Source organism: Scleropages formosus, chromosome 8, assembly GCF_900964775.1.
Source record: "Scleropages formosus chromosome 8, fSclFor1.1, whole genome shotgun sequence".
Lineage (NCBI taxonomy): Eukaryota > Metazoa > Chordata > Actinopteri > Osteoglossiformes > Osteoglossidae > Scleropages > Scleropages formosus.
Genome location: NC_041813.1, coordinates 14,848,655 through 14,871,587, shown reverse-complemented (window position 1 = coordinate 14,871,587; position 22,933 = coordinate 14,848,655). Strand labels below are relative to the sequence as shown.

Here is a 22,933-nt window from a genome sequence, read left to right as displayed (position 1 = left end):
GACGCAGGAAAGTTTGTGTGACACATTAGCATTATGACTGGGCCTCTAAAAATCACATCACCGCCTTTGGGGTTGTCCAAGGACTGGGAAGAGTGAACAAACCTGTTAACAAAACCCATCCAACCAGAGGTGCCGCTTGTTATTCAGCTATTTAATCTGCAGTCAATCGATTTACTTGCTTTTTCTAATAAGAATACAGGGACTGTAATTCAGAACATGACTATCAGAGGAGTAGCTAAGGTAAGAAAATCCTTCAGGCATTACATGAAGCAAAACAGTCATCAATTTCTCACTGCTAATCAAACTGGAACATCTTACAATTAATGATTATTTAAAACTAGTTCTTAATACTCTGAAAAAATTGCATTCTGAAACAACACAAGGTCTTTTAACCAGTTTTTTGACAGTAAAAGATCAGTTGATGTGTAGTAATCTCACATTGGATCTGTGAAGGAAAATAGCCTAGCAGTGAGAATACAATCCTTTAGCACAAATAGGACAGATTTTGCACAGATGACACCGGCTTAACTGCTAATGTTATGTCCCTTCCAAGGTGAACAACAATTTCTTGATAGTATGATATTAGCCTGATGCAAGTTGTTATTGCAAATCGGACTATGTGCCAGAAAGGAATTAAATAGTTGGTAAAAAAAAAAAAAAAAAAAAAAAAAAAAAAAATTCTTCTCAAGTGTCAATTTCTGTGGCCAGACAAATTCAGAATCATAACATTTTGGCGGAAAGGATTAATCCAAGCCAAGGAAATTGCAAAAGTGAACCCAGGATGATCGAATGGAATCTCCTCCTGTCATACAAAGAAACCACCCAAGTTTAAACTGGGACCTTTCATTATGGCAGAAATCCAGAAGAATCTGCCAACTTTTCATATTAATGCAACCACAGTCAGAAAATATGTATGTCTGTAAAATTAATTTACAGAATCTGCTCTTCACTTCTGTTTTTATCCTAGGCCAGTTTTCAGTATATGTACAAAAATGTACTGATTAACTTGTGCAACCCAAGTGATTTCTAAAGGTACTTTTTCCATAAAGCAATCAATCCCATCATTGATGTTTACTGGTATCGTAGTAAAATTGTTTTGAAACGTGTTGGTACATACTGAAGCAGAAATCACAAAGCTTTTTCCAGAAACAAGGTGGAAGAACCTAATTAATTTCAGGAAAAAAATGTTATTGTGAATGTTCAGGCTAAGTCTGCTCTATAAGGATATTTGTCATTTACAACATGAAAATAAGACATTCACTCATTTGTTTTACATTGTTCTGTGATGTAAGGATTGGTAATTATTGATGTACTTAAGCCAGGTCTAATTGTTGTCTAATGAATCTGTATTGTAAAATAAAAGAAACATTTTGATTAATTTTAATGTTTATGCGTGGAATTGTATGATCATCATCATCATGCCTGCTGCATCACATGTATGCTTTGGTGCCAAGGTTAGGAGGATAAAAACAAAAAAGCCAAATACAGTAACACGAGACACAGCTAATGGGAAAAGAAGAAAGTCTGTCCTACCTCAGGCTCACGTGCCCCGCCCACAAGCCGACAAACCGTTGTAGACACGCAATGTTTTGATGCGCGTTGCAAAGTAGCGCCCGTTCGTTATTACGAATCATTGTATTGTAACAACCCGCGGTTACTGTGTGTTTGGGTGGGAAGATTTGTTTATTGTGAATAGCTGGATCATGGGTAAAAAGTAATAAGGGGTTCAACCACCAGGGCAATTTATGGGGAAACTGTTTGGCAGCATGTGAAGAGAGAATCTGGGGATGCTAAGCAGGATAAGAAGGCTGGCTTGAGGTGCAGGTACGGTCCTCAGACCAAGAGCATTATCTCCGTGGATGCTGGTGTTCTAATAAAATGTTCACAATGAACACTGCCTGTGCGTTCTTCTTCGCCCCATTCAAATCCAGAGTGCTGCGTGCCACAGTATGCAACTCAAGTTTTTACTATAATAGGCTTAATATGAAGTTTTCATTTGATTGTTACTTGAGTGTGACAAAAAAAAAAAATTAACTTGCAGTCAGTAAGGGGGTGGTTCATAATGATGGGTTGTACGTAAAACGGATGTTCATAACCCGGGGACTGCCTGTACTCTTTTTTTTCTTCAATGTCTTAGTATGTAATTTCTCAAGTTTAAAACTTCCTACAAAAGTAGGAATTAAATTGTCCACCACACAATTAAAACAAATGTTTTATGAACAATTTGGGCACCAAATTTGCATATTAGAAGTGTTGCTTGAAAAGCAAAATCGTGAACATTTTTATGTTATTGAAAACAAACATCTCCCCTCTCTGTTTGCTGAGTATTGAAATCTGAAACCCGTTTTCTGATGAAGGTGAAACTTCTCAGTGCCATGCAAATTGGCTCAAGGGATGACAAGAGTAAGCAGAGGGAGTATAATTACATTACAACCATTTTCTGTGCAACAATGTACAAAGTAAAAAAATTCAGGTACACACATTATTAAAATGGATGTTTTTCTTGTTGAATGTTACCATGTTCTAAATGACACTGCAATATTCGCTGTTATGTATAAAATTTACAGCATTTGCACTGATGTGATATGGCGATTTTGTTCTTTAAAAAGATATTTCACAGATTTGCGGACAGATGTATATCAAACCCCAAACATCTGTCTCTCCGGCAACATGAGGGTCCTCCTCCAGGCCTGATGCCAGCCTGCTCAGCACCTCTGCTTGCTTAAAATCGAAAAAACGAAGGCAATGTCCAAGGGTTCTCACGAGGACTTCAACAAGCACCGCTGCACTGTGGTAAACAACAATGTAGAGAGCCAGCCCTCAAGGGACCTTCCGTTGTTCACCCAAAATCCAAACAGCAAAGAGAATGGGAGAAAAGCAGGGATCAGGCCCTTGAAAAGTACCCAGACCCCTCTCCTTCAGCAGTTGCATCATAGTCTCAGTAAATCATAAACCTCTCCTTCAGCAGTTGCATCATAGTCTCAGTAAATCATAAACACATAGGGGTCAGTGCGTTACCAAGGTAACCGAAACAGTAAACAGGACCTGGCTAAAGACTACTCAGGCGATTGCAACACAACCCAACAGTCCTTTGTCCAAGTGGAACAAGGAAAACACATGGACAAGCTGTCATATTATATACTTATACAACACAGGCTTATCAGCAGCGCTACAAGTCCAAATCCCAGTCAGTCTGCGTAGTTTTCATATTCTCACAGTGTTTGTGTGGGTTTCCTCTCATATTCCAAAGACAGGTGTTCTAGGTGTGGATTGGTGACTGTAAACTGCCAACATCTGTGAGTGAGTGTAATTGCCCTGTAAAGGACTGGCATCTCATCCAAGGTGTTCTCCACCTGGACCCCCCATGACCCTGCACTGGACAATTGGTTAATGTAAATGAGGAAGAACGGGGGGGGGGGGGGGGGGGGGGGGGGGGGGTGTTTATAATAAAAAAAAAAAAAAAAAAAAAAAAAAAAGGGGGAAGAAAAAAACTTCTTTTTCAGTTATTGGTTACTTAGCCTTTTAACTGGATAATTTTTCTGGTAACAGAACACATTGCTCACGCCATCTACAGTTGATCTTACCGAACTGCCCAACCAAAGACTGAGTTTATGGGACTGCATTTGTTTTCACTGATAGTCCTTGTCTTGAGTCAATAATACCACTCAATTATTGTATAAATCAAATGTTTCACTCAGCTTGGGCACTGCAACACCAAATATACTAACATTTCTGTTTGAAGCTTTGCAAATCCTGATACTTAAAATGCCAGAAAAGTATCCCAGCACCTTAATAACCCCTATAAAGCTTGATAGTCTTAAGTGGGGGAAAAAAAAAAACTTTACAAATGAAATTAAGATATGATTTAAATGACATTTAGAAAAGTGAATAATATTCGGTGGGCTCACCACCTGCCGGAGAGGCCGTAAGGGGCCGGTGCGTTGTGATTTGGGTGGTGGTCAGGGCCGAGTGCCCGGCCGACCCAAACCTCGGGCGCCAAGTCTGGTTTTTGGGACTTGGAATGTCACCTCACTGGCGGGGAAGGAGCCTGACCTAGTGCAGGAGGTTGAGAGATACGGTCTAGATATAGTCGGGCTCACTTCCACTCACAGCTTGGGTTCTGGAACCACTCTTCTCGACCAAGGGTGGACTCTCCACTATTCTGGCGTTGCCCAGAGTGAGAGGCAGTGGGCGGGTGTGGGCTTATTAATAGCCCCCCCAGTTCAGCTGCCATGTGTTGGAGTCTACCCCGGTGAACGAGAGGATCGTCTCCCTGCGCCTTAGGGTCAGGGAACGGTCTCTCACTGTCATTTGTGCTTATGCGCCTAGCGGCAGTGTAGAGTACCCGGCCTTTTTAGAGTCCCTGGGGGGCGTGCTAGAAAACGCTCCCACTGGGGACTCTAACGCCCACGTGGGCAGCGACAGTGACACCTGGAGGGGCGTGATTGGGAGGAACGGCCTCCCTGATCTGAACCCGAGCGGTGAGTTATTGGTTTTCTGTGCTAGTCACGGTTTGTCCATAACAAACACCATGTTCATGCATAAGGGTGTCCATCAGTGCACTTGGCACCAAGACACCCTAGGTTTCTTCTGATCTTCGGCCATATGTCTTGGACACTCGGGTGAAGAGAGGGGCTGAGCTGTCAACTGATCACCACCTGGTGGTGAGTTGGATTCGATGGCAGGGGAAAAAGCTGGACAGACCTGGCAGGCCCAAACGCATAGTGAGGGTCTGTTGGGAACGTTTGGCGGAGGCCCCTGTCAGAGAGATCTTCAACTCCCACCTCCGACAGAGCTTCAACCAGGTCCCAAGGGAGACTGGGGACATTGAGTCTGGATGGAATATGTTCCACGCCTCCATTGTCGGGGCAACGGTTCGGAGGTGCGGCCATAAAATCTCCGGCACCTGTCGCAGCGGCTATCCCCGAACACGGTGGTGGACACCGGAGGTAAGGGATGCCGTCAAGCTGAAGGAGGAGTTCTATCGGGCCTGGCTGGCTCATGGGGCTCCTGAAGCAGCTGACAGGTACCGGCGGGCCAGACGGAGCGCGGCTCTGGCAGTCACCGCGGCAAAAAACTCGGGCCTGGGAGGAGTTCGGTGAGGCCATGGAGGAAGACTTTCGGTCGGCCTCAAAGAGATTCTGGCAAACCGTCCGGCGACTCGGAAGGGAGAAGCAGTGTTCCTCCAACACTGTTTACAGTGGAAGTGGTGCGCTGCTGACCTCGACTGAGGATGTCCTCGGGCGGTGGAAGGAGTACTTTGAGGATCTCCTCAATCCCTCCGACACGCCTTCCGTAGAGGAAGCTGAGGCCGGGGACTCGGAGACCAAAACTCCTCGGTGGCAAGGCTCCGGGGGTGGATGAGATCCGCCCCGAGTTTCTCAAGTCTCTGGATGTTGTGGGGCTGTCTTGGCTGACGCCCCTCTGCAGCATTGCGTGGAGCTCGGGAACGGTGCCTCTGGACTGGCAGACCGGGGTGGTGGTCCCTCTTTTTAAGGAGGACGACCAGAGATTGTGTTCCAACTATAGGGGGAATCACACTCCTTAGCCTCCCTGGGAAAGTCTATGTTAGGGTACTGGAAAGGAGAATCCGACCGATAGTCGAACCTCGGATTCAGGAGGAGCAATGCGGTTTTCGCCCTGGCCGTGGAACACCGGACCAGCTCTATACCCTCACTAGGGTGTTGGAGGGTTCATGGGAGTTTGCCCCAACCAGTCCATGTGTGTTTTGTGGACCTGGAGAAGGCATTCGACCGTGTCCCTCGTGGCATCCTGTGGGAGGTACTTCGGGATTATGGGGTTCAGGGCTCGCTGCTACAGGCTGTTCGTTCCCTGTATGACCGGAGCAGGAGCTTGGTTCGCATTGCCGGCAGTAAGTCAGACCTGTTCCCGGTGCATGTTGGACTCCGCCAGGGCTGCCCTTTGTCACCAATTCTGTTCATTATCTTTATGGACAGAATTTCTAGGCGCAGCCAGGGAACGGAGGGTGTCTGTTTTGGTGGCCGCAGGATCTCATCTCTGCTTTTTGCGGACAATGTGGTCCTGTTGGCTTCATCGAATCAAGGCTTACAGCGTGCACTGGAGAGGTTTGCAGCCGAGTGCGAAGCTGCGGGGATGAGAATCAGCACCTCCAAATCCGAGGCCATGGTTCTCAGTCGGAAAAAAGTGGATTGCCCCCTCCGGGTTAGGGGGGAGTTGCTCCTTCAAGTGGAGGAGTTTAAGTATCTCGGGGTCTTGTTCACGAGTGAGGGAAGGAGCTGAGTTGTAAGGCGAAGCTCTCAATTTACCGGTCGATCTACGTTCCTACCCTCACCTATGGTCATGAACTCTGGATCATGACCGAAAGAATGACATCGCGGATACAAGCGGCAGAAATGAGTTTCCTCTGCAGAGTGGCTGGGCGCATCCTTAGGGATAGGGTGAGGAGCTCAGTCACCCGGGAGGAGCTCGGAGTAGAGCCGCTGCTCCTCCGCATAGAGAGGAACCAGTTGAGGTGGCTCGGGCATCTGTTCCGGATGCCTCCTGGATGCCTCCCTGGGAAGGTGTTCCGGGCATGTCCCACTGGGAGGAGGCCTCGGGGCAGACCCAGGACACGGTGGAGAAACTACGTCTCCCAGCTGGCCTGGGAACGCCTTGGGTTCCCCCAGAGGAGCTGGAGGAGGTGTGCGGGGAGAGGGAAGCCTGGGGAGCTCTGCTTGGACTGCTGCCCCTGCGACCCGATCCCGGATAAGCGAAGGAAGATGGATGGATGAATAATATCTGTGGGGTTAAACTGATTTATTTTTAAAATTTTAAACTGGGATAGCAAGGCAGAGTCAATTTTTTGGAAAGCAGAAGCCGTTTCCACACACAGGGGGTCCCCTTGTGCCACATTTACTCTCATATTTTAATAGATGCAACTTTTTAATGTCATCCCCTCAGAATCCACAGCTGGCCTTTTCCTCTTCCTGCTGGAGACAGAGCCCTCCATAATGAGCGCAATGTTCAGCGTAATGGTGCCATCACTCCTTAAATGGTGAGGATGTCACTTTAGCAACTTAAGAATAGCATGTCTATAGCCACATACAGTATATCACAAAAAACCCCAAAATGTTGTAATGTGTTTATTTCTCATATCTTTTCCAAAGATATTTGACTATAACAAAACAAGCCCCACAGGCCACATCCACCAAACTCACATGGGGGAAAGGGGGCGGGGGGGGACAAAAAAGGCAAGGTGGCCATCAGCTGCGAAGTCCACAAGCTCTGTGATGGGACATATCATTAAGAGCTCAACACCGTTCCAGACCAGGTCTCGTGCTTGGTGCCTGAGGCAAGATGGGTGATGGTCACCTCGACGGCCTGCACCTTCTCGTGTTTTGGTGGAATGGAGCACAGCTTGTACGTCACCTCGTCACCCTCCACTGGCACATACTCTCCCTCAATGCTGAAAAGTAGTGAGAAGGTTGGGGGGAGGGGGTAGCATAATCAATATGGAAGCTGCCTGATACAGTTCTAGTCTGTCAAAGAAGTGAAACGAATCCAGTCAAGATGGAATCCCAAGGCAGACTTTCCCAGACTGAGCTTAATATCCTCCCATCAAGGAAAAGTCCTCAAAGGGACCCCATCTAAGAGATATCGTGCCAAGAGGCTCTTCTTGCCACCAAGCCACAAGAACTTCTGTCTTCCCAAAAAAGGATGTAAACACTTCCTAGAACCCATTAATTGGCATATTATAGAATTTGGCAACCACTTTAGACAAATGTGATGTTGACTATTATTCATCCAAAATCTCCGCAAGGCAAATTACATTTAGCTGATATTTCTCTGACGTGACTTACACTGATTTACCCATTGATACATCTGGGTAATGTTTTTACTGTAGTAGTTCAAGGTAAGTCCCATGATTAAGGGTATTACAGTAGAAGTGGGATTTGAACTGGCAGAGTCCAAAGGCAGCAACTCTAAGCACTATGCCACCTGTTGACTTATGATAGGTTTTTACAGTAAGCTACTTACACCAATTTAACCATTTATACAGCAGGGCATTTTTTACTACATTCATTTAGGGTAAGTACCCTGCTAAAGCTGCAGGAGGTGTGCTTCAAACCTAGGTCTTTGGAGTGCAAGGTAGCAGCCCTAACTAATATGCCACCTGCTGATTTATGTCAAGACCATGTACTAAGACACTTACACTAATTTACCTAGTTATACAGCAGCACTGTTTTACTATGTCATTCCCAGGAAAGTACTACTGTACTATCCTCCCAGAAGAGAATTTAATATTTTTCACACAGTCCTGAATTTACTGTGGGAATGTAAGGACCTAATTGCCAGCTTGAATTGTTTATATCCATACCATATAATCCATTTTGTTTAGAAACACTCCTACCGGCTCGATTCCCATTCCCAGCATTATTTACGCTGGAGAAAAACACCTTCCAACTTACTGTGGCCTTGAATGGCTGAAGCAATGACCATTATTCCCAAATATAGAATAGTTTATAAATGGCTTTTGGGGAGCATAAGTGATTCTCGTTGAATAACTTTGAGATGGATTATCATAAGTTATTATACAAATAATATGCATATTGGACAAATGTTTGCAAAAACTTAACTGCCTTGACAAAAATTTCTACTTTGTCTCAAAAGACAAAAATAAGATGCAGATCACAGGTATTGTTCAGACTGGTACATCTGTCCTGACTGGTTCCTTTGAGCAAGCCACAGGTACAGCGAGTGGCATTTCTGCTGAAGTACGACTACCCACTCACTCATGACAAAGCAACCCATCGGCATTTGCTTCTGCTGGTTATAGACTCTTTGCGAACCATAATGAGCAAGATTACAAGCACTTGAATCACAGCAATTATATTAGACAAAATGTGTGAGAGCCAGGTGTCTGGCAAGGCTGTGTGGAGCACTAATTTCCAAGCAGATTGTTGTCAGCCCCTGCTAACAGTGTTTAACAAATGACAATGTGTTAAAGCAAACATGCAGATTACTAGCTAAGAGCAGCCTGGTTTCATATTATAGCTGTGTTCCAGCACCCAGTGAGCAAAAGGTTGTGTCATTAAGCAACCAGCCTTACCCCAAGACACAATCTCTTGGCTCAGTCCCTGTGAATGACTGACTCTGCAGTCATGGCCCATCCTGCCAACATCAAGGTCAAATGCACCAGCCTCTCCTTCAGCTAGGATCATTGAGCATTTGTCATAACTACAATCACTGAAGGCGGTCATCTATGAAGTATTAATGTCTTCACATTAAAACTGCAACTATTTAACTGGTCATAAGGATGGGACCAATCCATCATAAACATTTGTTAGGATCTGGTCACTTTCAGCTTGATCAAAAGAAGTAGACTCATGATCTGCCTGGTATTTTTGTAGAAGTCTTGTATATGACTATAATAAATGTAAAATATGCTTAATGAAAATTGTGTTGAAAAGCTGCAAACCACCCTGACCGTGACTTGCTGCCATCTAATGGAACAATGAAGAAAATAAAAATAAACTGGGAAATATTTTTTGTTCACTGGTTGATGTATCCATCTCTAGCTGATATCTATGTTGACAGCAGGAAGCATTTCAAGGCAGCAGCAAAGGTTCTCAGTAGGGGGTACTCACTCAGAGATGTGAACAAAGATGTCACTCCCTCCGTCAGATGGTGTGATGAAGCCATGCCCCTTGGAACGAGAGAAGCATTTGCAGACACCAGTGAAGGCAGGACCCTCAGCCGCCCGTGCTGTGCTGGAGCATGGCACAAGTCAAACACATTAACACCATATACAGATGTTTCTATGTGAGGGTAACCAGGAAAAATATCAGTATAACAACTTGCAGATGGTCTTATTACACATTTTTAATGTTTTACCATTACTGATTATCATTTCTCTGTTATTTTAAGAAATCACAATGGTCAATACTATCTGAAGCTTCAAGAAGATGAAGCTAACATGAATACCACCATGAAGGAGTTCATCATTAAGGGATGAGGTGCAGTTGCTGCAGGGTGACCAAGAAAGCGCAGTACTGTGTACTCACGCAGAGCAGGTGCGAGTTCGGCGAGTGGGCAGGGGGCTTGGGATGAGGTAGCCACGCATGGGGGAGGGGGAGCGGTCGCGGACATGCCCTTGGCTACGGTGCCGGCATCTGGGTAGATCCAAGGAGCCAGGGGAAGTCGGGGTCCCTGGAGACACGGGGGAGGTGGCTGGTGGGGTCCCAGTCACTGACGACGCATCAGAAGACATGGTCGCTATCTGATGGTCACCTGAGCACTAGGGGAGAGAAAACATTGACAGATACATAATGGTTAATGTCTCCTCCAGGGACAAAAGGAACCCCTGCTGCTGCAGGAGAGCAATCACTACAGTAAAAATTAATGTACAGTATAAATTATCAAGACTTAGCAAAAGTATCAACTATTACAATTAAACATATGGTCCTTCAACATTTGTTTTCAAGCTACCTTAAAGTTAAAATTACTTAGGATTCTGTACAAACCTCTGCTATACATACCAAAATTTTTTAGAAGATTAATATTTTCAGCAACATTGAGCTACATTAAATTGAATATGGATTTAAAATCATTCAAAATAAAAATACCTCCATAAAGTCCTATTCAGTATCACTGGCTGACTAAATTAAGGTAGTCCCATGCTTCCATTGTTTGGGTGCTCTTTATGGCCATCCATGTCACCAAGTAAATGCAATTAACCACTGCACTCAGTCACTGTTCTCTACTGCAGAAAGAAGTATTCAGAAACAACTAAATGAAGAAAATGCAGAGAAAATGAATGGAAAATAATGTAAGCTTAACACTACGTCGCTTTGGAGAAAAGCATTAGCTAAATAAATGTGAATGTGTGCATCTTTAAAAATTCTGTTCTAGACAGCTTCTAATGTGAGGAGCCAGTTGATCACTTAGAAGGGCTTGACAGTTTACAGCTGCATTCCTGGTTGAGGAAACATGTGTTACAGCAATAGGTAAAACAAGGAGCTGAGGAGGAAGACTGACAGATGGACCACCCTGCTCATAAGAAAGCCTTCTGGCTGCAGGACCCCAATATAGTTTCACCGCAGCCTGTCTAAAAAGATGCTGTCCAGCCCAGAGACTTGCTGCTTCTCTTGCTGTATATAGTTTTGAGACCCTGTACAGAACACCTAAAGCCCTGATGTGGTTGAAAGGACACTACAACACTAGAAAGATGTCAGAAGTGCCTCCAAAACCTATCCTCTGGATTGCTGGGATTTTGTTCTGAGTTTCACTTGACACTTGAGTTGTGTTCTGGTGAAACTGAGCAAATTCACAGCTTCTCTGTTGTAAATATAGGTCATTTCATCTGCCCACCATAAGGCTTCATGAGTTACTCCACACTAATTTCAAGTGTTCAGATCCCTAATGATCAATTTCACTTATACACAAAAGCACACAAATTGGGCAACCCAATTTCAGACAAGAATATCAAAAAATACAGCGCTGCCTCAATCACAGCTCAAGGCTTGGAAGTTCATATTTGCAACACTTGCTGCATCCATTTCTTCCCTTTTTTGATGGGTTGCAGTTCTAATGACTTCACCTCCCTCTCTGTGATGATTTAGAGACACAACAGAGCGAGAATATGTGAAGCATCCTTAGTGGAGGAGCACCACAAAACACAGGGTGTTAGTTGTGTCTGAAAGCAGCAGCTAATGAATTCCCAAAGGTCAACAGATGGAAAGCATTAATAAATTAGGAACCCTAGTAATCCATCGCAGAACTTCTAAAATCATCACGTGAAAGACTGAAATCTGTTGCTGCAAAAAAAAAAAAAAAGAAAATCTGAGGTTCTAGGAGAAGCCTGGCTGTTCCTGGGTCACACATCTAGATAAAATGGTGCAAAGTGATTTAGAAGACAGCGAGAACTATCTGAAGGTGACATTTGGCAGTAGCGGATGAAACTGGAAACAGAACAGTGCTCTCTGACGATTACCGGCATTGCAGCTAATGAACTGGTTGAGCTTAATGTGATAGGTCAACCTGGGTGATCCTGATGCTTGCAAACCCGTAGACTCAAGTTACCAATGCGTCATTTTATGAGCTAAGAAGCTCGTTGTTCACAACTCAGATGGTGTTGTCTTCTAATGGTTATGTATTGATGTTCTTTGGCAAAAGCAACTGGCCAAAACTGAGCACTAAAGGCCCAGATTGACGGTGGAAATTTGATCATCTCATGTTGACCCTACTGATGTTGATTCCCCCCCTCCTCCCCCGGGCTGATCAGGTTTCACTTCGGGAAGAGAGAGAATGGTTACATCTCCTCCTCAAGGCACAAAGTTACACCACAGATGGGACTATATTCCTCCCTCCAGGTATTATTTGCCCTGACTCGGATTCAAAAGAAAAACAGGATAATCTCTGAAGCTACAGGTCAGCTACTGACTCAACACCAAGGTGTGCTGACACACTGTGATATGTTATGAGTTGGCAGTGACCGATGCCACTGGACAAGAGGAATAAGGTAACAAGAAACAAGCATCAAACTCTGCAAATTACCAGCATTGCACATTCAATTATTTTACACCAGTAAATTGAAGGCATGCAACCTGAACATTACTCCACAATCTCTTCTCACATCTGATTTTCCCCAAATGTTTGGTGACTTTTTATACACTTGTCCCACTCAACAGAAGATTACAGGCATTGTGATGCAGATTTAATAACTGGCAGCGAGAGTAGCTGGAAGCATAGTGGTTAGAGCTGCTGCATTTGGACCCTAAAGGTCACAGGTTCAAGCCTTATCTTCAGCTGTAGTACCCTTGAGCAAGGTATGTACCCTAAACTGCTCCAGTAAAATTGCCAAATTGTTTAAAGGGGTAAATAGTTGTAAGTACTTCAGTACTAAGTTGCTTTGATGAAAAGCATCAGCTAAATGAATAAATGTAGTTATGTAACGTAATACATTAAGACCATCCGGCATAACATACTATTGTATCCATGTCCATTGTTTCTACTTAATCTAAAAATAAGAGAACCTTTATCCTCCGTGTCACACTGTGAAGACAGATTTTTAATCAATCATCCCCATATAAACATTCCCACATCTCCTTAAACCCATTTTGAGAAATCTGCAGGTTGGAAAATTCAGCCAGAATGTTTCAGAAAGGTACCAGAGACAGAAAACAGTGACTGCTCTCCCCATGCACGCACACACAGACAGGAGCAGCACTGGTGAAAGAAGGAAAACAGGGCACCTAAGGATCCACAGCACCAAGCCAGCAGTCAGAACACCAGTTATGCGCTGTCCCGCCTTCCTTTAGTCTTCGGAGGATAACAAAAAAAAAAAAAAAAAAAAAAAAAAAAAAGGTTTGCGGATGTGAAACAGCTTGGTGCTGTGAGGACCTTGCGGTAATCAAATGAGACCCCTTTCAGCTAAACCATTAGGCCTCTAAATGCAATAACACTGGACAAATGCAACAAGATCCGAGTGCAGGACACATGCAGTACACCTCAGACAGCGACTATCCGCTTTCAGATTCATTTGAGGACAGAGTCTCTGGGATTTTAACAAGCATATATTTTGTATTTTAACTACGTTTATTAATTTAGCTGATTGCTTTCTCCCAAGTGACTTACAATGTTAAGGTACTTGCAGTGATTTACCAATTCATAAAACTGGAACAGTTCAGGTTAAGTACCTTGGATCAAGGGAATTGCAGCAGTAGGTGGGTTTCGAACCTGTGACTTTTGAGTCACAAGACAGCAGCTCTAACCACTGTATTTTATACATGTACATCTCCGGAAGCCAATGCATCCAGGGTTTTCAGAAGTTCTGTACACTAAGAAACTGCTGCATGCCATGTTAAACATTGTCAGATACACATTGTCAAAATCCCCTTCTCTGCAAATTTATAGCACCTGGAAATTAATTTATACAATCTGCCCGAGAAAGGGAGACAACAGCGTGGTTTTGTTTTGATCCTGGCCACAGTGGCTGAAAGTCAGATGCCAAAATACATACATCAGAACTACCAGCACTGTCTCTATGGTATGTGTGTGAGAGAAAGTGTTAGGGGCCGCTATAAAAACAAGTCACTGGCAAAGCTAGATGTGGGTAAAAGGGTAGATGGTACGAGGCTGGTGGCCTCTAGGCTAACTCAGCAGATTGACAAACCCTACAGTTTGAAAAGAAACAGAGACAATGGAGAGAGGAAGGGCAAACAGGGCGGAAAAACCCACTGCTGACCGGCACATTCCCAACAAAGGGAATGAAGTGATCCTGGCATGCCGGCCGCAACAGGACTGGGACCTCACCTTTCCGTGCTGGATAACTGTGGGTGTGGATACTGTGTGTGTAGTATTGTTTTAAAAGTATGTGAACCCCTTATGTCCCTTACTTTTACCACAAAATGGTTACTTAATGAGAAGCAGTATTTCTGATCTGACATAATAAGCCTATAATTACCAATGACATACGTTGCTTTACAGAAAATCATTCATGTAGAAAAATGGTAGTGCAAAAATAAGCAAACCCCAACTTGCATGGGTAAAACCAAATTGACTTGCACACCTGATTCTATCATTTATTCATTTTATCAGTTTAAGATAAAGATTTTTATACATTCACTAAAATTTTATACAAGAATGACGACCATGCTTTTAAGGTTTACATTCAAAGTTTCTGAAAGGTGGTCCTTATTCACAAAGCAGATTCTACAAGCAAAGACAGATTGCAGGTTGAACACTGACTGCACGCCTGCCAATTAAAACAAATAAGCATCAGGCGCCAGAGCGGTTAAAACTGTTGCCTTGATCAAGATACTTACCCTGAATTTACAGTACAAATTACTCAGCTTTATAAATGGATAAATTGTGTAATTAACCCAGTGTAAAAATCTCACACAGGTTTCTTTGGAGAAGACGGTCCACTCAACAAATGTAAATAAACATGAAATATGAAGCTATTCCTCAAATCATAGTCTGTGAAACGCAAACCCCATTTTAAACAAGTGGGGCTCCTGCAGGGTTGAAAGGAGAGCATTTCAGAGCAACACTAAATATGGCTCAATGCCATCCTGATGCGTGTTACTACTGAGGACGGAACGCAGAGTTACGCAACCACTGTACAAGGCACCCTCATAAACACAGAATAACTGGATCCACCACACACACACACACACACACAGAATCAAGAACGTGAAGTGGGCCTCACTGCAGGAACTTGCAGTGCAATTCAGTGCTCCAGTGAGAGCAGCAACAGCTGGGTGGAAACTCCACACCTCCCAACCTCAGCTTTTCCAGCTGAATTACCTTTCGCCCAGCTCAACAGCTCTACAGTAGCCACTATTGTGAAATTCAGTCAACACAAACGTGGGAGCTGTACCCACGTTATGTTGGGGTGCACAAAGGCGTTCATAACTACCACACATGACATGGGCGGGGGTGTGTGAAGGGGGGCTGTTTGGCTTTAAACATCACTGTGTGAGCAGAGCGGTGGGAAACTACACACAGCCCTTCCTGTTATTGTGCTCCAGCCTACATACAACTGAGCTGTGACAGAAAGCCAAGGCATTTGGGTCCTGGTCAAATGTGTCTAGTGTTTATCACGTATGTTCACATTTCTGGGCCTACAACGAATGCCAAGGAGGGGTGGGCTGCAACTAGTACTCAAACCCCCAACGGTTTTAACGGTTTTTCTCTGAATTCCAGGACCCACAATTTTTTTCTCCTCTTCAACTGCTATATGGACTATTTCAAAACATTATATCAGCAAACTGCATTCTGCTAACTGTGTCTGCCTTTGTTTATCTGCATGGATGTGTCTAGGGCTCAGCCATTCAGGGCTGTGTCACCTTGCTAAGAAGAGCGCTTTATAAAAATAAAGCGAACAAAATACAAACAAAAAGATTTTCATCAAACAAATGGAGTCGAGATGCTCTCGAGGTTATGTTTAATATGGAGCTCAATCAACATTTTTAAAGTCAAAGACAGCATGACTAAAGCGACAGAAAAATGATAGGTATTATATGGCATTAGTATTGTTTGAATCACTGGAATTCTAAACCCCTTTGAATCTTGACTTTGGTCCTTAAGTCAGGAAAAGCAGAGGCTAAACTTTGACATACAATTGGAAATTAGCAGTGCGGGGATCTAATGACCCATGTGACTCAGTTTGCCTTGACAGCCAAGGATGAATGTTGGAGACAAGGCTCAGATTGCTACACAGTGCCAGAACCTTCCCTGTGTTCCAATCCTGTGGTTCCTAGCAGCCACACATTCCCAAGCACAGCACAACCACGCACCTGCTTGCACCTCTACTAAGCTGGAACTGAGAAGCTTAAGGGCCGGCAGAACCACCTCAGGTCCCTTAGTCACTCACACTGCTGCAGCATGCATCCCCCTACATTCCTCTTGCCTCTTTCACTCGCCACCCAAAGGGGTCAACAGAACAATGGGATCAGTGTGTCCCTCCTCTGCTCGACCTACTGAGGAAAGAAAAAAACCTTTTGTTGGTTAACGCCTTGAAGGCCAGAGCTTTAATACACCACATGACCCAATATTTCTTCCTTCTGTGCAGAAATGTGGCCCAAAGCCTCTGTCACTGAGTAACTTCTGCACACATCCTTTCGGCTTCATTCCCCATCACGATAAAATCAGACAGTTTCAATGAGACGTTGCAGCTACCGTGTGGTGACGTGTTTGCGCTGCCACACAAACACACCACAAGGGTCTGAGTCACCTGCAGGTAAACAGGCAAAAGACTCGCTGTGGAAAAAATACCTAAAGTCACTGTCTGTCCAAATGATTACAGTGGAACTGGCGGGAAAGGATCAACAATTGCAACAATACTAACACACAAACATGGGCCTGGATTCAAATGCTGTCTGGTTCTGCATGACCTAAAACAAAAGGTCTACCTGGTACAGCTGGGCAGCAAGTTACAGTGGTTACAGCAGTCGTCTTGCAAACAAAGGACTCTGGTTCAGATCCCACATCAGGATGTAGTAACCTTGAGGAATTACTCTGAAATGATACAGTAAAAATTAAAAACATATAATACAGCACAAAATTACAATACAGTACAAAGAAACCAGCTGTATAAATGGGTAAATCACTAAGTAGCTTAGTGTACAAAACTGATGATAAAAAGTGTTGGACAAAAGTGTCAAATCAAGGCACAATGTACTCTAGATTGAAACAGTGAAAATTATCCAGTTGTATATGTGTAAACCAGCTTAGTGTCCAAACCTCATACTATAGGCCACTGCAACGAAGGGTGTCATAAAAATACATAAAAGTTAACGAATGAATGCCAGCCTTGACCAACTAGCACGGGCTTCTCACTTTCAGGGGGTCCTTCGCTAGAAATAAATTTTCAGTAGCACGGTGGCACAGCTGGGTTCGATCCCCGCTCAGTCTGTGTGGAGTTTGCATGTTCTCCCCATCTGCATGGGTTTCCTCCGGGTGCTCCGGTTTCCTCCCACAGTCTAAAGACATGCTGCTCAGGTTCACCCATGGTGTGTGAGTGACAGAGAGAGAGAGTGTGCTTCACTGATGTATGGTTGAGTGACCTACCGTAAGTAGTGTATCTAGCAGTGTAAGTCACCATGGTGAATAAGGTGTGTGGGCTGATAATACATAGAGTTCATTGGAAAATCACTTTTGAGAAAAGCATCTGTGAAAAATAAATAAATGTAAATTTGGAAGGGGAAAAATGGCAAAAAACTGAAGTTTTTAATTTCTGCTGTTCCATAAGGCAAAATCTATAAATGGGACATTTTTTCCCCCACACAGCCCAGCCATGACAGGCCCAATAATTACATATAAACATGGCACATCATTGCACATATTTCCCAATAACCTTGTTAAACATCCCTGTCACTTTACAGATTTGGAAACCAGTAAACATAAATTAATAGGCTGAACTAAAGGCAAGTTTCTCATATTAATGTAACATTCAGTTGCTAAAAAGGCAAAGGTTCAGTAGTGGAAAAGTGACAGTACATAAGGTTACAAGGTTCCCGGTGCAGTACTAACCACTTACCTGCCTCTGCCAGCATATATTACACCGCTTTATGGGAAAATATACAGCACCAGCTATCATTTTTATATTCCACAACGAGGAATACAACAGTTTTGTACACCTTGTACATGGGGCAGACGGTAGTAAAGTGGTTAGAACTGCCTTTGGACCAAAAGGTTGCAGGTTTGAATCACACTTCTAGCTGCCGTAACATTGAGAAAGGTACTTCCTTAAACTGCTTCAGTAAGAGTTACAATAATTTACCTATTTGTACAGCTAAGCAAGTAGTTTAACATTGTAAGTTGCTTTGGAGAAAAACCATCAGCTAAATGAATAAATATAAATGTATACACATTACTACAGGTGGTTTTCACCTCCGCCCTCTGAAGTGAACAGCACTCTGCAAAAAATTCCACCATCTGACTTTGTGTCAGCCATAATTTAAAGAATTAAACACATAATTTTTGAAATGCACGTATTCCACAACTGAGACCACCTGGTAGCAGAGCAGTTTAAGTTCTTTAAGAACTTGAGTTCAGAAACTTGTGCAAGTCTATGTGAACAAACATCCTCTATAATTCAGGTCCCTGAAAAAGCATAAGGGATGATGTTCCCAACATTTTCCGGTGGCCCAACTGGGATTATCATCACTCTCCATTGTATTTACCTTCCAGGCTGCAGGAGGAGTGACCTTGGCATGCTGGTACCTGGCCAAGTGGTACAAACCAAACATTCTTGGACTTGATTATGGAAAAGTATGGATTTCAGGATAACATGGGAAAAAGGGTCATGGTGCAGACAAAATCCAAAAATGTCCATGCTACCATCCAGCAAGGATTCACGTGTATAAGAACAGAGCATCATAAGTATTTACAAATTCCAAATTTTGGCCCATGCGTAACTGATCGAGAACCAAACCACAAAAATACTTTGTCTAAGTCTGCCTGGTTCTCGTCTGAACGCAGCCAACCCAGGGGGCAGTGACCCCTCCAAAAACCTCAAAATCTGAGGACCCCCCCTCCCAAAAAAATAATTTATTGCACTGAAACTTGATAGAATTATGTCATAATTATAAATGGGACAGTAATTTCAACTTTAGTTCATCAGTATTGTTTTTAAAGAAAGGCTGTGCTTTGCACACACCTCCTAAATGCTCATCCACAGACCTCCAAGGGGCCCCAGGTTAAGAAGCCCTACTCTAGAAGGTTCACCAAGTTTTCTAGGAAAGTTTGGCTAAGGATCAAAAAACCAACAAGAACACTACAAAGAGGGTGAGATGGTGATATGATTTAACAGAGGGGCCAACGTCACCCTGTGAAGACTCACTGATCATCTCAAACTGATCAGTGTCATTATAGGGCACGACACAGTAAACATGGGACAGCAGATCCCCAACACCAAGATTAGCAGCTATTATTTTCTTATCAGTCCTCTCGCAGGATCAAACCACAAAAGAAGAAATGTTAACTAGAGCTATTCACAGCTGCCCTGCAACCACCAAACAATATAAGCAGCAAAAGGCTTGTTCACACTCCCCTTTCAAAAAGCAGAAATGCCATATGTTGGCATTGCACCTCTTCTGGAAGGTTCCAATGTAACATTGCAAACCATACAATCGTTGGCAAGGACGTCAACAGGCCTCACGTTGTCATCGCCTCCTACAAGCAGCCATAAGGGACACCAGAGAAACCCCTCCATAGCAGTAGCAACTAAAAACAATCACCTTGCATCATGCACCTGGAGAGATGTTAGCGGACAGCAACCAATCACAATGAGTCCGTGGAGAACTGCTGCATAGGTGTGCAAACCTGCACGTGTTGACAACAAATTTAAAATTAAACTAACATTGTCTAATTTATGCAAAAACATTTCATCTCATGGGTTTAAGCTGATGCATATTTTTCCCCACTTTTCACTGACCCACCTTGTTTAGCTTCTGGAGCTACATGATAGGGCAGTTTGATACCAGTTTTAAATTTATACATTTAACAAAGGATGTGTATTTTATCTTACAGCAACTGTCATAGCATCACGCTTTCAATCTGAGTGCCAACAACTGAGTACAATCAGGTTTGATGAAACCACCAAAAACTGATGGCATGCAAACAAGCAGGAGCAAGAAAACACAGAAGCTTACAGAGTGTTGGCAGCTTATGAAAACAAATCACTCAATCTGAACACGACATACCAGTAAGGTCCCAAACCCAAAGAGGGAGAATGCTGCTCGACAGTCATTCCACACATTTCTGCCTTATTGTGTGTCTTTGTCCAACTACCTGAAACATAGGGAAACTGGACGGAGAATGCAGATGACTGTAAAGATGGGCTGTACAGTACTTCCAACAGAAAACAAATGTGCATGTGCCAACTCATTTCATGAAGCCTTATGGCAGTCAGATGAAATTAACCATAATGATGATTATGGTCAAATTTGGCTGGAACAACCTCAGGGTAATGTGCCTTTTCAACTGTTTGGACAGCCTAACAAAAAAGGGCAAGTACTCCTCTTCCAACATACTGTGGAATGCAAACTGGATCATTTAAGCTCTGAAGAGAGGCAATGCCTGAGAACTCCCAAGGCCAGAGCATAATGGTTCAACGGTTAAGAATACAATTAGCATGTTTAACGGTCTCAACCAAGATTTATTGACCACTGCTCTCCAGGGATTCACCATCTTGACAGATGGTTACGGTAGAAATTGGAGACTTCCAACTTGAAGGTTCCCACTTGACTAATAGATGGAAGGCTTCTTCCAGGAAGATTATTACTTGCTCTTTATTACGGTTTTACTTTTGCCCCCCCCCCCCCCCGATCCTCACCGAAGGATATTAAAAAAAAAAAAAAAAAAAAAAAAAAAAAAAAAAAAAAAAAAAAAAACTTAAGGACATCAGACTTCATTAAGAGATGAGGTTGTGACCTTGCTCATTTTATCAGTGTTTAAAGTAAGAATACTCAATGAGAATAAATGTGAAACACACCATGTTCTCATTACCACAGATGCTACAATCCTTGCCATTATTAATTCAAACTCAAAGCCCTTTTCAGACCCATTTCCACCGATTTTTAGATGATCTTGGCATCGTCATTATGTAGAAAATTATTCATACCTAAGACACACCCTGCTACAATCTTTAGTAACTTTTAAAAGTGGCAACATACTGTGGACTAGAACATGATGAATAAACAGGGACCCTGGACTTGAAATCTGGTGTAGAACCTGAACCTAAACCCAAAGTAACTGTTTCAAAGGACCATTCACTTGTCAAGGGCAGAGGTCTGTTGGACTTCTAAATAGTGAACTTGTCCAGACATTGCTTCCCAAAAAGCAAATATGAAGTCATTTTTGTTATCCCAATGAACAAAGAGGTGTATGTGTCAAAGTCTCTCTCTTCTTTTGGAGATTTAAAAGTGATCTAGTCAACGATGACTGCACAAACTCTTTGGCCACAACCCTGAAACAAACAAACATACACACACAAATATGCATGATCCATATTTAAACAAAGAGGAAGTCAGAGAGACCTGGGGGGGGGACTCGTGCGAGAGAAAAACCTTCTTGACATTTCCCAACCAAATTAACCACCTTGTTCTGAGGGCCATAAGCACCGGAACGGGGCGCCACTACGGCTCCGGGCTCCTGTCAAGCTAATCCGCTTCTAAATTCTATTGACTTCCCATTTCTGCTTTCACCACAGCTTACAAGGGTTGCTTTTCACTCACACTTTCCGAAACTAGTAGCGAAGGAGTCCTTACTTCTCTTCGCTCAGTGGCTACTTAGCCTACTTCTGAACGGAGTTAAAAATCATGTCAAATCCTTAGAAAAAAAAAAAAAAAAACAGCATAATTATAAAAAACACAAAATTTTTAATGTTCAACTGAGGGAAAGATAAAAGACTCCACGCCAAAGTTTTTGTAAGCACCTCATATGTCATGTCATGATAAAAAACAGCCCGCCGATTTCCTGCAGAAACAAACGACGGCACTTGCCTCGCGGGCGGTTCCGTGTCATAAAGTGCATTGATTGTACAGCGGGCACCTACCTTCAGGAACTTCGGACAGTAGTGAGCGAACGCGTGACTTGCTTCTCGACTACCGTCAACTAGCTGCTGGTTAGTAACGTTCCAGGACGAAAGACCCCCTCATCGAAACCGCCCCGAAGTGATACAACCTATCACGGAGAATAAATCACTTTCAGATGCGAGCGCCGTGGACGCGCTTCAAAGGCGTGCCCAGAGAGCGTAGCAAAATTGCGTCACACAATGAACATTACCGTAACTTTTATAACAGCAGAAAAAAAGATCTAAATAAATTCACTATTATTTACACGTTGCTGTGGAGTTACGGTATTCTGCCTAGGAATTATTCAAAACGGTATTTCAGGGCACTCCATAGGAAAAGTTCTTACTCAAACGTAAGCAACCTACTGCACAGTATTCTTCTTAAACAAATGAAAATTATCCGTGGTTGATTCTGATCCTGTTTCAGGAAACATGTAATACATTCAGTGTCATGGTAAGAACAAAGAACTTTGCTCTAAGGAAAATGAGAAAATCCTCTGCTTTGTCTAGCATTTGCACTGTAAAATATATACATTATTATTTAAGGGGATTTTTTTCCTTATCAGTTTTGCTCTAAGGAAAGAGAAAATCCCCTTGTTTTGTCTAGTTTTTGCACTGTAAAATATATAAATTAAGGGTTTTTTCCTTTTTATCAGTTTTGATTGTATGTTATTCATACACAAACAGGTAATTTTTGATAAGGTCTAATAAGGCTTTCAGATAATGGCCTTAACTAATTAATGCGTTTATTTTTGGTTTTGTCGGCTAAAATTTGTATAGGTTTTTACAAATGCTGTATACAAATATACACTAGATATTCTCATAACATTGAAAAACTGTATAGAAACAGGTTCAAGAGATTAAAACAGCTTGACATTGCTGTATATTTAC

At 43.1% G+C, this 22,933-nt stretch overlaps 1 protein-coding gene across 2 annotated transcripts; it reads right to left on the bottom strand.

Annotated features, from left to right (window-relative positions):
- Nucleotides 1-7,092: 7,092 nt before the first annotated feature.
- On the bottom strand, nucleotides 7,093-22,207 carry carhsp1 (calcium regulated heat stable protein 1). 2 transcript variants are annotated; one of them, XM_018754510.2, is made up of 5 exons: nucleotides 22,025-22,207; nucleotides 16,878-16,983; nucleotides 10,026-10,258; nucleotides 9,609-9,731; nucleotides 7,093-7,426 (listed from the first exon to the last, which is right to left on the bottom strand). In XM_018754510.2, the coding sequence occupies exons 3-5, from the start codon at nucleotides 10,229-10,231 to the stop codon at nucleotides 7,264-7,266; spliced, it is 492 nt and encodes a 163-aa protein (XP_018610026.2). In that variant the 5' UTR covers nucleotides 10,232-10,258; nucleotides 16,878-16,983; nucleotides 22,025-22,207; the 3' UTR covers nucleotides 7,093-7,263. The 2 variants fall into 2 exon arrangements, with proteins under 2 accessions (XP_018610026.2, XP_018610027.2); XM_018754511.2 differs by lacking the exon at nucleotides 16,878-16,983.
- Nucleotides 22,208-22,933: the final 726 nt, after the last annotated feature.